This window comes from Trematomus bernacchii, unplaced genomic scaffold (genome assembly GCF_902827165.1).
Source record: "Trematomus bernacchii unplaced genomic scaffold, fTreBer1.1, whole genome shotgun sequence".
In the NCBI taxonomy this organism is placed as follows: Eukaryota; Metazoa; Chordata; class Actinopteri; order Perciformes; family Nototheniidae; genus Trematomus; species Trematomus bernacchii.
The window spans coordinates 16,862,595-16,876,830 of record NW_022987973.1 but is presented as its reverse complement, the minus strand read 5'-3'; the positions used below and the strand labels follow the sequence as shown (position 1 = coordinate 16,876,830).

General features: G+C 39.0%; 1 protein-coding gene across 6 annotated transcripts in view; it reads right to left on the bottom strand.

Moving 5' to 3' along the window:
• myo9aa (myosin IXAa) overlaps positions 1-14,236 on the bottom strand; it is a 105,271-nt gene that overhangs the window by 42,206 nt on the left and 48,829 nt on the right. For all 6 annotated transcript variants that reach the window (XM_034116405.1, XM_034116407.1, XM_034116406.1 and 3 more), the window contains exons 3-5: positions 3,597-3,691; positions 3,449-3,511; positions 1,394-1,493 (exon numbers count right to left, since the gene is read on the bottom strand). In XM_034116405.1, coding sequence (XP_033972296.1) covers positions 1,394-1,493; positions 3,449-3,511; positions 3,597-3,691 — 258 coding nt within the window. The remainder of the gene's footprint in view (positions 1-1,393; positions 1,494-3,448; positions 3,512-3,596; positions 3,692-14,236) is intronic.

Here is a 14,236-nt window from a genome sequence, read left to right as displayed (position 1 = left end):
AGTTTATTTAAACTTAATTGAATGCGAGTAAATTAATTAGTTCCAATAGAGTGCCACAGTGAATCTTAAAATCTATCGATTAGATTTATGATTAGAAAATTATAAAAGTAGGGTAGACATGTGGAGATTATCCGACTGAACAAAACGTGATCCGTCTCTTAAATGTGTGTCAACCACAGACCTTATTTCCAGCTATTTTCCAAAATCCTATGGAGAAATTGCTTTTTTGTCGAGGGAACCGGAAGAAGCTTACTTCCGGGTTTTACGACGCGTCACTGCGGCACTCTATTGTCTTGGCTGGTCAAATGTACATGTGTGGTTAATGGCTGGTTAAGAGATGCAAAATCACAGGTGAGGCTCTCAAAGCAAAATGCACTATGAGTTATAATAACAGACCAAAGTAAGACAAATTATAAACTGAGGGAAAAAAACTGGCATGATTGCTACACGTGTTTGTAGCTTGTAAACAAGTCAACGTTATTGTTCTTTATTGTGCCGACAGGGCGGGCAGTAGAATCTAGTTAATAATTGCAATGGGATTTTCTTTATGTAAACTTGACAGAATACAGAGAAGAAGAGATACAACTGAAGGACAGAATAACAACAGAGTGCAAGGTTAGCGCATGCATTTACTGTATGTGTGCATGTGTGTTTATATGTTTGTGTGTGCGCGTCAGTGGCCCGAAGGAATGGAAGGAATTCCCTGCCCGCTTCTGCGTAGGCGGAAAGGATTTAAGAGGAGGAGGCGGGTCCCTGGTTGTCATGGCGTGACTGTCAAAGCTCCGAGGAAGAGACGCAACAAGTTTTACACAACATCCACATTCCATACATGTAATGTGTGCGAGTGTTTTTATAGTGGCTTTGCTTCGTGGTTATGTGAAACCTGTTTTTTCGTTTCGGCAACACAAGCAACAGAGACAAACATTATTTTTGTCTTTGTGGTTGTTAGTGATGGTAACAAATGAGGACGTGTGAGGTCATTAGTCAAAGGTGAATGGAAACCAACATGTAGTGTAGCATGTAGTGACATCCACAAATCACAAAGTTCTGAACATATACTGTACACATAGATGTTTAAAATAAAACGTGTCTGTCAAACTATTGATTGTATGTATATTATGTTGAAAGCCACCACCAGAGAATACGATTCCTTTGTTTGCCGATGTCTCCCTCTTTCCAGGGACAAATAACTTTCCATGGGTTTTCTTGGGTCTAACAAGTGGTAGATGGCAACAATACATACACACATAACTCTACACATTAATTAACACTTTGGAACATGCATAACACACCACAAAAATCAAAACAGAAAGTGACAACCAGTGAAAGACAAACCCGGGCGACATTACTTGTTAAAGAGTTTAATATTATAGTCTTATTGAGAAGGTCTCACCTGACTGAGGTAATGGTATTCTTCAGGCTTCATGAGGTGAAAGGATTTCCTCTCTTCGTCACTTGCTCCTGCCAGCAGGTAGTAAAAGACATGGTAGTTTCTAAAAATAAAAAAATAACAATTTTATTTCACTGTTAGCCAACAAGATTAAAGGTTACATCACTATAACACAGAAAAACAACAGCTAATGGAGAAACAGCTTTCTAGGATTCTCCCTATTGATTATAATGTTGTAACTTGAATAACTATCAGCAAAACCACTACCCAAAAGTGTCTTACAATACAGCTTTATTTATAAAGCACTTTAAAACCTCCAGACCAAAGTGCTGTACAGTCAAATAAACAAACAAAACGTACAAAAAAGAATCACACAGCACAGCTCACACACCATAACACATTTGGTCTTAAATGCAATAAGTTAATGTGTCCATTTAGCTTGGCAGTCTGGTAAGGTTTAGCAGTTTATGTTGAGCATGTTATCACACAAACCATAAGCTTTATACACCGATCAGCCATGACATTATGACCACTCACAGGGGAAGTGAAAAAACATTGAATATCTAGAATGGCACCTGTCAGTGGGGGGGATATGTTAGGCAGCAAGTGAACACTTTGACTTCAAGGTTGATATGTTGGAAGCAGGAAAAATGCGGTTCAAGAATGGTTTGAGGAACACGACAACAAGTTCAAGGTGTTCCCCAGATCTTAATCCAATCGAGCATCTGTGGGAGGTGCTGGATAAACAAGTCTGATCCAATGGTGGACCCAACTCGCAACTTACAGGACCTAAAGGATCTGCTGCTAATGTCTTGGTGCCATATACCACATCACACCTTCAGAGGTCTAGTGGAGTCCTTGCCTCGATGGGTCAGGGCTGTTATTGCCGCAAAAGGGGGACCTACACAATATTAGGCCGGTGGTCATAATGTTATGGCTGATGTTATGGTGAAATTCTTACATTAAGCATATTTAGTGACCAAAGACAATATTCTAGCATGTCAGTAGGGTATCGTTAGCATGCAAGGTTTCTATTATTTCTAATTGGAAAGTATACATTTGAAAGGTATCCTCTCATTAGTTAGTTCGACCTGTTGGTGGGGCTTTCTAAAATGTTCATTGATTAACCAATTTCTAACTAATTCTATAAAAGCCACAAAGCTAACAGCTAAAGCAAAGTCAAAACTAGTTTGTGCATGTAAATGTGTATGTATATGTGGGGGGCCCAGTGTGAGCCCCCCGTGGTGAGGTTAACCGTCGTCACACCGTCCAGCCAGACCAAAACATCAGTGTCAGCTCCACTTAGAGCTCAATACACTTCATGAATCACACTTTGGCAAACTCAAACAACAGGCTTACTGAGGGAAATTCACTCAGATGTACTTTGGTTTGAGTTGCCAATATTCAAACTTCATGTATCTCATATGTAAGTCAATACATTTTAGTTCAAATGTCACACAAAATAGAATAACTAGTTTGTGAACGTATTGCCCATGATCGGGACCTTATACATTACATATACAGTAGTTTAAATTAGGCTCAGATTTACCAGCTGCAACATTAGATTGATGAACACATGAAGGCATCAATAATGTACATGGTATTCTGAGAAGGGCCATTCTGCATGACGAGTACTCTGAGTATATTTGGATGCTAATCGTCGTAAACAAGTAAGACTTAAATATTTTTTACAGTGTGCTATTATAACTTTTAGGTAAATACAAGATCCTACTACTGTAATAACATGCTGAAATATATACTGTGAAACAAATTTCACACGAGAGCTATATAAATTGTGTTAGATGAATGTGTATTCAAGAGCAGCAGTGTTAACTTTGATAAGATTATGGAATACGTTTTTGAGAAATCTGGAGGCAAACATTTGACTTTTAGTATTTATTTAAGTATCTATTTTTCCTCAACATCTTTGTTGAGAAACTGCATCTCACAACAGCACTTTTTTTCATTGCTCAAAAACTAAAAGCAGTCACTTTGTGCTTAATAAAACAATTTGGTTTTCTGAAATCATGATTATGTTCTGCTTATCCGAGTGCTCACCGCTCATTGTGCTCCTGATAGACCAGCCTCGACTTCTCCAGCAGGTATTTCTCCACATATGCTCTGAAAAAGGACAATACAATAAAAAGGAATCAAAACAACTTAAAAACTATTTGTTTTTTGAAAATAAATGTCTCTGGGTTCTTACCCTCTCACAGTGCCGCTCTCCTGGTAGTTCACCTGAATGAACTTGCCAAAGCGACTCGAGTTGTTATTATGGGCTGTCTTTGCGTTTCCAAATGCCTGAAGGGGAAAGAGAGAAGGATATGGTAAATAAAAAAACATGGGAGGATGCCACATATTACAAATCTAAGCAACAGATGTTTAAGGTCATGTTCTGGGTCGACTTTAGGTGTGGAGCATTTTTTTGTAGGTCAAGCTCACAGAGTCTCTGGCCTCGTGCCAAACATTGTCTTGAAACACTTTCAGCCTGGACAGCACACAGCAAGCTTTTCCTCTTAACCCTTATATTGTGTTCGGGTCTCCCGTGACCCGCTTCAAGTTAAAATGATATAATAACTACGCTCTAGTTTTTTTTATCGGAACAAGGCTTCATGATATCCTCCACAACAGCTATATAAACACTACAAAACAGATTTTGACAATTTTTTGCCAAGTCTGAAGGTCTCTAAAAAGAAAAGTGTATCATTTGGTGTTGGGGTCTGGGGAGACCCAGCAGAATTGTTTTGGGTGACTCAAGGTCAAATTTGGCCCAATCAAGATTCAGCTTTGACGTCAGAAAACCACACCCCCACCCCCTTCATCAACTGTAACAATCATTTTTCGCAACATGCACCTGGTGTCCCCTCCCTCTGCCCCCCTCCCCCCACGGGAACTCGACCTTTCTCAAATGTACACTAACAATTTAACCTGAACACACATATGCACGTGTGCAACATGTGGTGTAATGTGTTTTGGGCCATAACATTAAATGACAACAGGATTGTACGGTTATGAATGCATAATAAGTTAGTTATGATGTAGTTAAAACAATATTGGATGATAGTCATTTTTATTTTGTGTTTTGGACTGCGAACACCATGAACGGTAACAGCTTTTGAACACAACACAAGGGTTAAATAGTTTCAAACAGCGTCAGTCCGAGAAGGATTAATAACATGACTACAGGATCTATTCGAGTCAGTAAACAGATTGCCAGAGTTGGGAAGAAGTCGCTGGGGCCAGCAGGCCTGATGGAAAAAAAGCTCCTCAGTGAGTAATGGGATCCATGTGGCCGTGTGGAACATGTGTAGTGGTTGTGCTTTAATAAGCCAGTCCAGTATTTCCCCTCGCAGCTCTGTTTATGTTGTATGGCTGCCTGGAGGGGAAGTCGTTTTTTTGGCCTGCATAAACCCTGCAGTTATTTGTAGCTACGCCACAAGTAAACAAATTCCTCAATGAATCACTTAGAGCTGCCCGAGCCCTACGTCTGAGAAATGGGAAACACACCTCCCTGACCCTAACCATCACCAATGCCACTACTAACAGACAAGCATGCTGGGAGAAGGCTAATGCCAAGCTAATAGCCTACATTTAAGGGCAATTGTTAAACGCTGAATTTCCCTGAATTTCAAAAACATCTTGCCATTTTGTTTCAGGGTAGTCCATGATTTGCTGGTAGTGTTTAAACAACACAGAAGAAAGTAGAATGGCACTCTGATAGCGCAGACCTCCGCCAAGGCCCAATGATGCATTCACATTCACTTGTCAGTTAGTGTTTTTGCCAACTTCAGTCATAATGTGGAAACAACTTGGAAGCTATTTAAGAAAATGATGACTTCTGTATAGCGTTTAAACAACACAGCAACAGATTTTTTGTATTCACAGTTAATAATTTGTGTAGCCTTCAACAGGACAGTTGTTTTTTTAATAATCCTTGAGACCAACACAACGAGCCAAAAACGAAAATTATTAGTTTGGTCCTCCTCAACAGCTTGAAAGAAGCTAGAAAAAGCTTTGTATGTTTCAGACCTAACATACATTGTTTAATGTACAATAGATGTAGGGTAGCCATTTACAAAAGTTAAAAAGTCTTATTTTATTTATTTAACAGGGAGAGTGCACATTAAACAACATTTCTGTAAATGTGCAAGAGTGAGCGAAGAGACTATTTTTCATCTTTATGTGTTTATAAAGGAAAATAAATCAAGAAAGTTCAAGTAAAAGTCTCTAAAAACATTGTGAGGGTTTATATGATCTCAGTCAGTTTATCATACCTTTAATATTTAATCTTTGTCTTCTCTACTAACGGCACAGCCTGGCTCCAACAGCTGGATCACAGCAATGAACCGGCTCTTAAGTTATGACTCACCAAGCTGAACAAATCATCGAACAGACACGGTGGAAAAAACATATTTAATTCATCTGTCTGGACAAAGAAAGACCACACAAGGTCAAACTAAGGAACAGTGAGGATATAATTACATAGCTAGAAATGTGGGTTTCAGAATGGGTGCTTGATGCATTCGATATTGGCTGGTACTCTGTTCACTGCTCCATCCCGTCTATGAACTGGCTAACCTGCCTGGTTCAGGAACTACAGGTCAGACGAGGACGAACTAACATCACTCAGCGTCCCCAAGAACTTCCCGAAGGGACAGCCAATAAAATGCAAGCACTCAAAAAAAAAAAACCCTGCTCACAGACATGTTGAGGAACTCGGGTCAGGTATTTCAGTGTTTGCTTGACATTCAACATGTTGTGTTAGGCTAGCAGGAAGCAGGATGTGGAAAATCTAAGATAGTGAGAGCTGATTTATGTTCAAGCCCCGTGTATTCGTCCACCTGGTCTGTGTAAAGAAGATGCATAGTTAAGGAAGACATTTTAACAGCCAACAGTTTGTATTCCTTCGACACTTGGCTCTCTCCATATTAACGGTAATAAAGCACAACAGAATGGGTGATATGCCATATCTGACCCCTGGAGTACCCAGGTGATGGTTTCTATAAACCTGCTAGAAAAACATATAATTCCATGCAAAATAAATGGAGATAAGTCACTAGAAAACCTGCTGTCACTGTCATGATCACTAAGGCCCCGGCCCCACGGGAACGCATACGACAAAACGCATAGGATTAACGCAAACGCAATCGCCAAAAAGCTTCCGTCCACACGCAATATACACCGGATTGTGTCAAGCTCCACGAGACGGCTCCGTTTAGATCCAACCGCTGGAAAAGCTGCAGTACATATGCCGAGCCTGTACGTGGCGCTGTAACTTCCTCCACAAAAGCAGCAACTTCCTCCACAAAAGCAGCGAAGAAGAATGGTTGTCATGGCTGCACTTCTGTTTATTCTCTTTGGTGGGGGCCGAGGGAACCGGGCAGAGTTTTTCGCCGGTCAACGTGTGTTAAAGTTTAAATCTTCCGGACAAAATTATAAAAGTGCCGGTCAAAGGTCTTCTTTGTTATTTATTGAGCTTTAAAACAAATGAATAACGACTCTATATAATGATATATAATAATAAAATACACGGAGCCTGTCTCTTTTTCCTCTCTTCTGACAGCGTCAGTGTCTGTCTCATGCAGCAGTTGATCCAGTAAGTAAACCCGACAGTAAAAATAAACATATTTATAACTAGTTCAGGTAGTTTGAGAGGTAATTAAAATAGCTAAGGGTGATGATCTGACTTGAAGTGTGTGTTTTGCTCCCGCTGCATCACAGCGGGAGGAGCTGCGTGTCTCCGTCCTGTCAGATTAGACTTCACTCGCGTTTATGTCCATATCGAGATAAAGATAAATAATCTGAATTCAGTATGCAGTGTACTTTTGCGGGGGTGAGCAGCAGAGGTGGGGAGAGGCGGGGCTATTGCGTCGTCATTATCAGAAAAGGATGACCGTATAGGCTACCACACGGCCCCGTTGGACCCCCCAGAGCGCTCCGTTCCCAGATCTATCCACCTTTGGACCCGTTGTCGTTTGCAGGGTCCGTTTCTACCGTTCCATTACGGCGTCGTTGAGCTTAAAGGGCTATACGCATGAGAAATATGCGGATACAACCCGTTTTCGTTCCCGTGGGGCCTGGGCCTAAGACAGTATCATTTAAATTTAGGAAAATAAGAAAACACAGTAAAATCTGCCACTATGTCCTCACAACACTTTCTTAGTGAGCAAACAAGAAATGTGTTGCACTGCAACGGCAGACAAATACATTAAAAAAAAAACGTTCAACCTACGACAATGCTAATTTGTTTTTGTGCCTTCTCCAAGGAGAGTTATCAAAGGATATTCTAGGAAATCTAAGTCACCAAAGTAAGAAGAGGATTCCTAACACACAACGATGGATGACTGAGGGTGGATTTATTCCCCCTTTGAACGATGACAAAGACTGAAAGGGACACCAGAGCTAAAACTGTTTGTACAGACATGATTCACACCACTTCAGAGGTCAAAAGCATTATTCTTGGCTCCAGACCACAGACCCAAGCCAAAGCAGACCAATGACAGACTTGAGATGGTGCCAGTGTGTTCAGGGCGTAATGTGTCTACAGGCTCGGTCAAAGTCACCACAGGCAGAGAGGATGATGTGATGTTCTCATGAGACAATTGACTGGTCAACAACTGTTCAGTGGTCACTGAGAACACATTTTTATCCGATGACTTTAAGTTATGTCTTTCAAAACCTTTAACTTAAGTAAACTTTACCCTGATACCTTCATTAGGGTAATGACTTATCCCCATCACAACCTAGGTCTTTCCATTTAAAACAGAATTGATTAATATCGCAGATTGTGTTTTCGGTTTTCTTAAAACCACCAACACCATAAAGTGTTGCCAGTGTGCAGTGCAAGTAATAGACCTAAGCTCAGTGGAAGGAGTCTTTTTTTCAGTAATTCACTTTGGCAGTTGTAATTAACTAAGTGTTTACTAACTCAGGCTGGTATCTTTGATTTTTTTTTATCAAAGACTGCCGATGCTTTTTTTTGTACAAGTTGCTGAAAGCTTGTTTAAGCAGTTTTTTGATGAAATAGAACAAGAAACTGAATTTCACTGGGGCGTGATCAATGCTACAGGGTTGACAAGTGTTATTAAATCTATGTATTTATATGAACTAAATCAGATCAGTAACTAGTTTAGCATAAAAAGGAGGAATATATGATGTGCAGGGTAATATATCACTAACAGGAGAAGTTTCTTTTCTTGGATATCAATTAGACGTCCAGCGCCACCTCACACCGAGGTAATCAGTTCAGATCCTATTAATGCTTCTGTCTGTAATGAGGTTATTAGGGCTTTAACTGCCTTTGTATTCTCTAACTCATGTAGTGTGGTTCAGAGACACATGGCTTTTTATCATATGAGGATGACTTCATTAGCAGCTTCTTGAGGAGAGAAGAGTGAAAACAGGAAAACATACTGTTGTCTTGTGTGGAGCCTGCAGGGAGTGTTTCAAACGGATGGAGGGGTCACGCTATGCGCTCATATAAAGAAAGTGCAGACAATAAGCTGCTTGATTAACTCACAAAAGGGATTTATCTTTCAGTAAGTCATCTATTGCTTGGGGTTTACAAATGAATTTCCATGCTGGGGTGTGTTTGGAGGTCATGTGACAGCATGGTCCCAAACTACACAGAGAGACGCTTTGTCCGAATCTCAAAGTCACTTAAGTGAAATGAGCCATGAGATAAAAACAGCATTCTACTGCCTGCAAATTGATTTAGGAAATTGTCACTAAATGTTTAGCATTCCTTCCCTGACGGTAGCTACGGAGCATCTGTGCAATTCAATGGTTACTCAGAGGCATTGCTCATTTGCTCATATCCTTTACTGAGCCTGGTACCAGACTGACTCATCCACGTTAGTATGCGGACAGGATGTCAACAATAGAGTGAAAGGGCGAGATGTTTCGTGGTTATGTCACAGCTTGTGTGGGCAGATAACATTCTCCAGAGGCTAATTCCTGACCATGCCCCTTTGTAATCTCACACCTCAGGCCGCGCTGACCAGAGTGGACTGTGGTCACGGTGGTTGTTTAACAACAGGGGGATCTGCAGTCATGGTTCCCAGCATAGTGAGAGCATGGTGGGATGTGGGTGCTGGCAGAGGCTGCTTCTGTCAAACACTGTTTGAGGTAGGATGTGTGCAGGTTTAACTGAAACATTAAAGGGGCTTTTCTCCTCCATAAAATAGAAGGAATGAACATATGTGAGCTTGTTTTTGTGATTAAGCCATTAAAAAAAGAGGCGGTTTAATGTTTAAGCTTCAAGCTTTCTCTAACACAGCACTAAACTCCACTGTCAGAAGAGCTGTTGTCCTTAATTCTCAGTAAGCTCATCACCACTCTGCTTCAAACACTCCTGGGAGCAGATCTGATGGTCCAGTGAAATTAGAAATATGGACGTCAAGCTTGGCTGCTATGCAACTCTGGTGAGATGCATCACGGTTGAATGAGATGCTTTTGTTTGGGGTTTTTGTCAACTATTGTGTCCAAGATCATTTCAGCTGCTGGTTTTAATAAAACTATGTTCACATCTGTTTATACTGCATCATTCTGTACACACACCAATGTGAGAACATTTGTACCAAAAATGACATTTCTCACACTACAACCTTAAGAAGAAAATAAATAAAGGAACTTAAACTTCCCACACACAGCTTTTCTTATTCAAACCATGAAAATAAGACATTTTCTTTTCTGATGTATACCACAATAATGCATTGACTAGATATTTTGTTCATGTTTTAACAACATAATGACATTTCAAATCATCATGTTATAACATATAACACATTAAATCTCTTGCTGATATAAGAAAGAATGTTTCCTGTTTTTTTGATAAGTTGATTACGATCAAGAGATGTTTTGTTTACCAAGATAATGGTTTGTTATAAGAGGAAGAATTCATTGAATTAAATTATGTTGAGTTATTACTATAATACGTAGTTACATATGTAGTTGTGACAGAGACAGGCCAGCTGTTTTACTTTCTCTACAGGGTTTATGCAAAGCTATGCTGGCTGTAGCATTATATTTCACAAACACATATGAAAATAGTTTTCATATTTTAATCAAACTCTCAGCCAAAAAACAAACAAGTGAATTTCTCAAAATAACACTCTTTGAAAATGTTTGTGAATCACTGCACATAGCAGACAAGTATGTGTGTGACACAGACCAACAGAGACAAAGAAAATAAGAAAAACCTGTTGACAAAAAGCAGTGGGCTTTTGATTGGTCCAATGGCTGACTAAAGTATTTGGCTCAATCAGAAAGTGCTCCTGAGTTTGTAAGAAGGAAGTGAACATTAGTTACAGGGATGGAGATGAAAGCCAGGCCTAATAGAAAAATAATCACGGATCTGCAGTACTCCTCAGCTATCGGAGGCATCTCTCATATAAAACGAACCTCTCAGAGAAGATGAGTGGGAAAAAAGCCACATTCCTTAGTTACAAAAGCCCCTCAGACAGAAGCAGACTTTCATCAAAAACTGAAATTAGTGAGTTCATTTCCCGTATGACTGCGTATGAAAATACCTTTTTTTCTTTTCCTCAGGCTGCGTGAGAAATTACCAGTCATTGTACTGGGTTTGAAAATTGAGACTATACAAGCAAGGAAATTTGATGTACGCAACCAAATGAATCCATGTCTTATGTTTACTGATAATGATCTGAAAGGTACACACAGATTTAAGCCAAGATACAACGCCTAAAGAGATGTTGATATTTGCAATAATGACTGCTAGGAGTCATGTTAAATGGCAGAGACCATCCTCTAAAGTCCAACGTTCAGTTGTTGGACCTTAACTGTGGAATAATTTGCCCAAAACCAGTCTTCCCCCCCCTGCCATCACTTAATCCATCCTGAAGACATTAGTTTCCGTTTTACACTGTTGTGCTATGATTTTATCATGAAACTCTATGCTTTAATTTATTTATTGTCTTACTAATGGCTGTGTTTTGATTTGATCATCCCTGTGTTTTGATTTAATCTCTCTGTAGAGCATTTAGGTCTTTCTTATTTAAAAATGTGCTCTATAAATAAATATGTTTTGACTAAAAAGTCGGGAACACAGAAAGCAGAAAGCACTTTCCAGGAACACAGGAACGTTGTTTGTGTTATTGATTTTACAAAGAATTTTAAACCCAGGGGTAGGAAACTTTTCTTGATCCGCATTGAAACCCTATTAAACATTAATTGGAAACATACAATAACTCTAAAAGTCAATGAAACAATATGTGCGGAAATCAGAGGACTGTTGCAGCACTACATCATTCACATAATCTGTCCTCCATGGCACAAGATCAGAAATAAGGGAATGCTGATTTGGCCAAAAGAACTGCCTGCAGTTTGTGGGTGGCAGCATGTTTACTTTAGTAGTGAGTCAGCGCAGTACGCTGCCGTGCGTGTGCGTGTGCGTGTGCGTGTGTCTTCTGATTTCACTTTACCCCTCGCTTTCCCTTACACATCATAGACATCTTCAGACAAACAAACACCATCAGATATTACTGCTACCTGACCTTACACATATTTGTATTAGTAACCACATCTTATTACACATGTGGTGCTTAGATGGTGAAATAAAAAACACATGCAGTATCTCTGTGGTGGAGTGATCAGGCACAGAAAACAAAACAGACATGGTGAAAGGTTTCACTGCAGAACATCTGAACAGGAACAGTTCAACACAGACTGAACAACTGCCTCAGAGAAACACATATTTTAAACTATGACACAAATATTTACTTTACAACACTTTCAAACATGTCATTGCATCCACACATTGATTATTAACTATGCAAAATGCAATGCAAAACAGAAAGTTGTTAAAATAAATAATGGAATTGAATTGCTCTGGTGTAGGCAATCAATAATATTGATATGACCTTTGAAAACTCAGTTTCTGCTGCTTCCCTTTTTGTTATATAGATACAAGGCAAACCAACATTTTTTTCAAAAGTGTGATAAAATATATACACAAAAAGAGTCAACTAACATGGTTTTAAGAATAAGGATGAGTTTTATGCAAAGAAAAAAATACGATTGTTTAAAACAAACTGGATTGATGTATTTCAAGAGATTTACACCTGTTGTTGCTGTGGAACAGGTTTTGTTACTGTTACTTTTAGTTTGATCTCTCTGCAAAAACCCTTGCAAAGTTTTATGGGTAAAAAAGGCAGAGAAGAGTCCTTAAGATTCATAACATCACGTGTTAACAAAGCTAATAAGAATAAATGTCTTGGTGAATCCAGGTCATAGAGATTTATCAAAGAGATATCCACATATTCAGCTCTCTTATTGCTTCGTTCCAGTCCAATTCAGTCTGGATTATTAGTATACAGGTGCAGCGGGGAGATATGAAGCTCAGCTAAATTGGAGGGTTAGTCCTCTTTGTTTTTAAAATTCCCATCGGCACTGAATTCCCCCGACAGTAAACACATACAAAGAGCAGATGCTTCAATACAGCAGATATACTGTACAGCTCACAGAGGTACAGCTCTAATCAGGTATACTGGGAGACAATCAAGTGTGTGTGTCTGTGCGTGTGTGTGTGTGCGCGTGTGCGTGTTCTTTAAAACACAGCTAAAATGAGAGATGTTGATGACGGGGCTCAGCTGTACGTGTAGCCACAAGCAGGGAGGTGACATTCACACACGACTAAAAATTGAAAGCTCAGCGTCCTAGGATGATAAAGTAAAATATATAAATGTTTTTGATCCAATTTATGTAGATGAACAAATTAGACAGTCGTCCGTGATGTATTTAGAGGGGTCATAACTAGTCTAAAGGGTAAGCTACAGGACTTATCTTTTACAATCAAAAATGTTTGTTCTCACCTCTTGAATCTGGACATGGTGGTTTTCAAAGTTTCTTTAGTCAGGTCAATATTATTACTTTTATAGTCAATCACTTAATTGACAACACATTTGCTATTATTGTAGAGTTTTGTGGGCAATCACATAACAAGCCACAACACTCTGAAAGAAGGTCTGACAAACACTTGTCTAAAGAAAATAAAGTATTATGACAAAAGAAGAAGCATTTTAAAACATGTCCTTTACCTTCCAAAAATGTTGGGAAAGCATTGTGTTTAATTTTGAGAGATGTCTCCCGTGTGGAAATCATCACTTTCACACACATTCACGTCCAATTACCATTTGTATCTGAACTAGTGTTTTCTATTGATGTTCTAATGCAGGGGTCACCAACTACATTTGTCCAAGGGCCAAAATTAATCGAAGAGACACTTTCGGGGGCCAGAGATTTTTATATATATATATTTATATATAAATCATAATAAATTATATATATATATATTTATATATAACCCTAACCCTATATATAACTGCACAACCCGAGAAGCAATCACAGATTTGTTGGTGACGCAGACCAGACTCATGCATCGGGCTGGTCAGGCTACTCCCGAATAATAAGCTGACAGATATATTTATAACACGACCTGCAGTTCGAACTGGGTCGGTAAATGGGATCATTCCATATTAAAATATTTCCACCTCATGTTGTTGGGCACGGCTTTAATATAGGGAGAACAAACATAATCCGTGTATGGTTCGTTCTTTGGTTTTTCCGTTTCAAAACCGAATAAGAAAAACTAAAAAACTGTGTTTTATTGTTTTTCTATTTTAAAACCAAAACGGAAAAACACAGTTTTTTTGTTTTTCCTATTCGGTTTTGAAACGGAAAAACCAAAGAACATAAACTTCTCCTCATATTTTTCTAAATTGTTTTTTTATAAAAGTAATCATCATCTTTATATATATATATATATATATATATATAAAGATGATGATTACTTTATATATATATATATATATATATATTAGGGTGGTC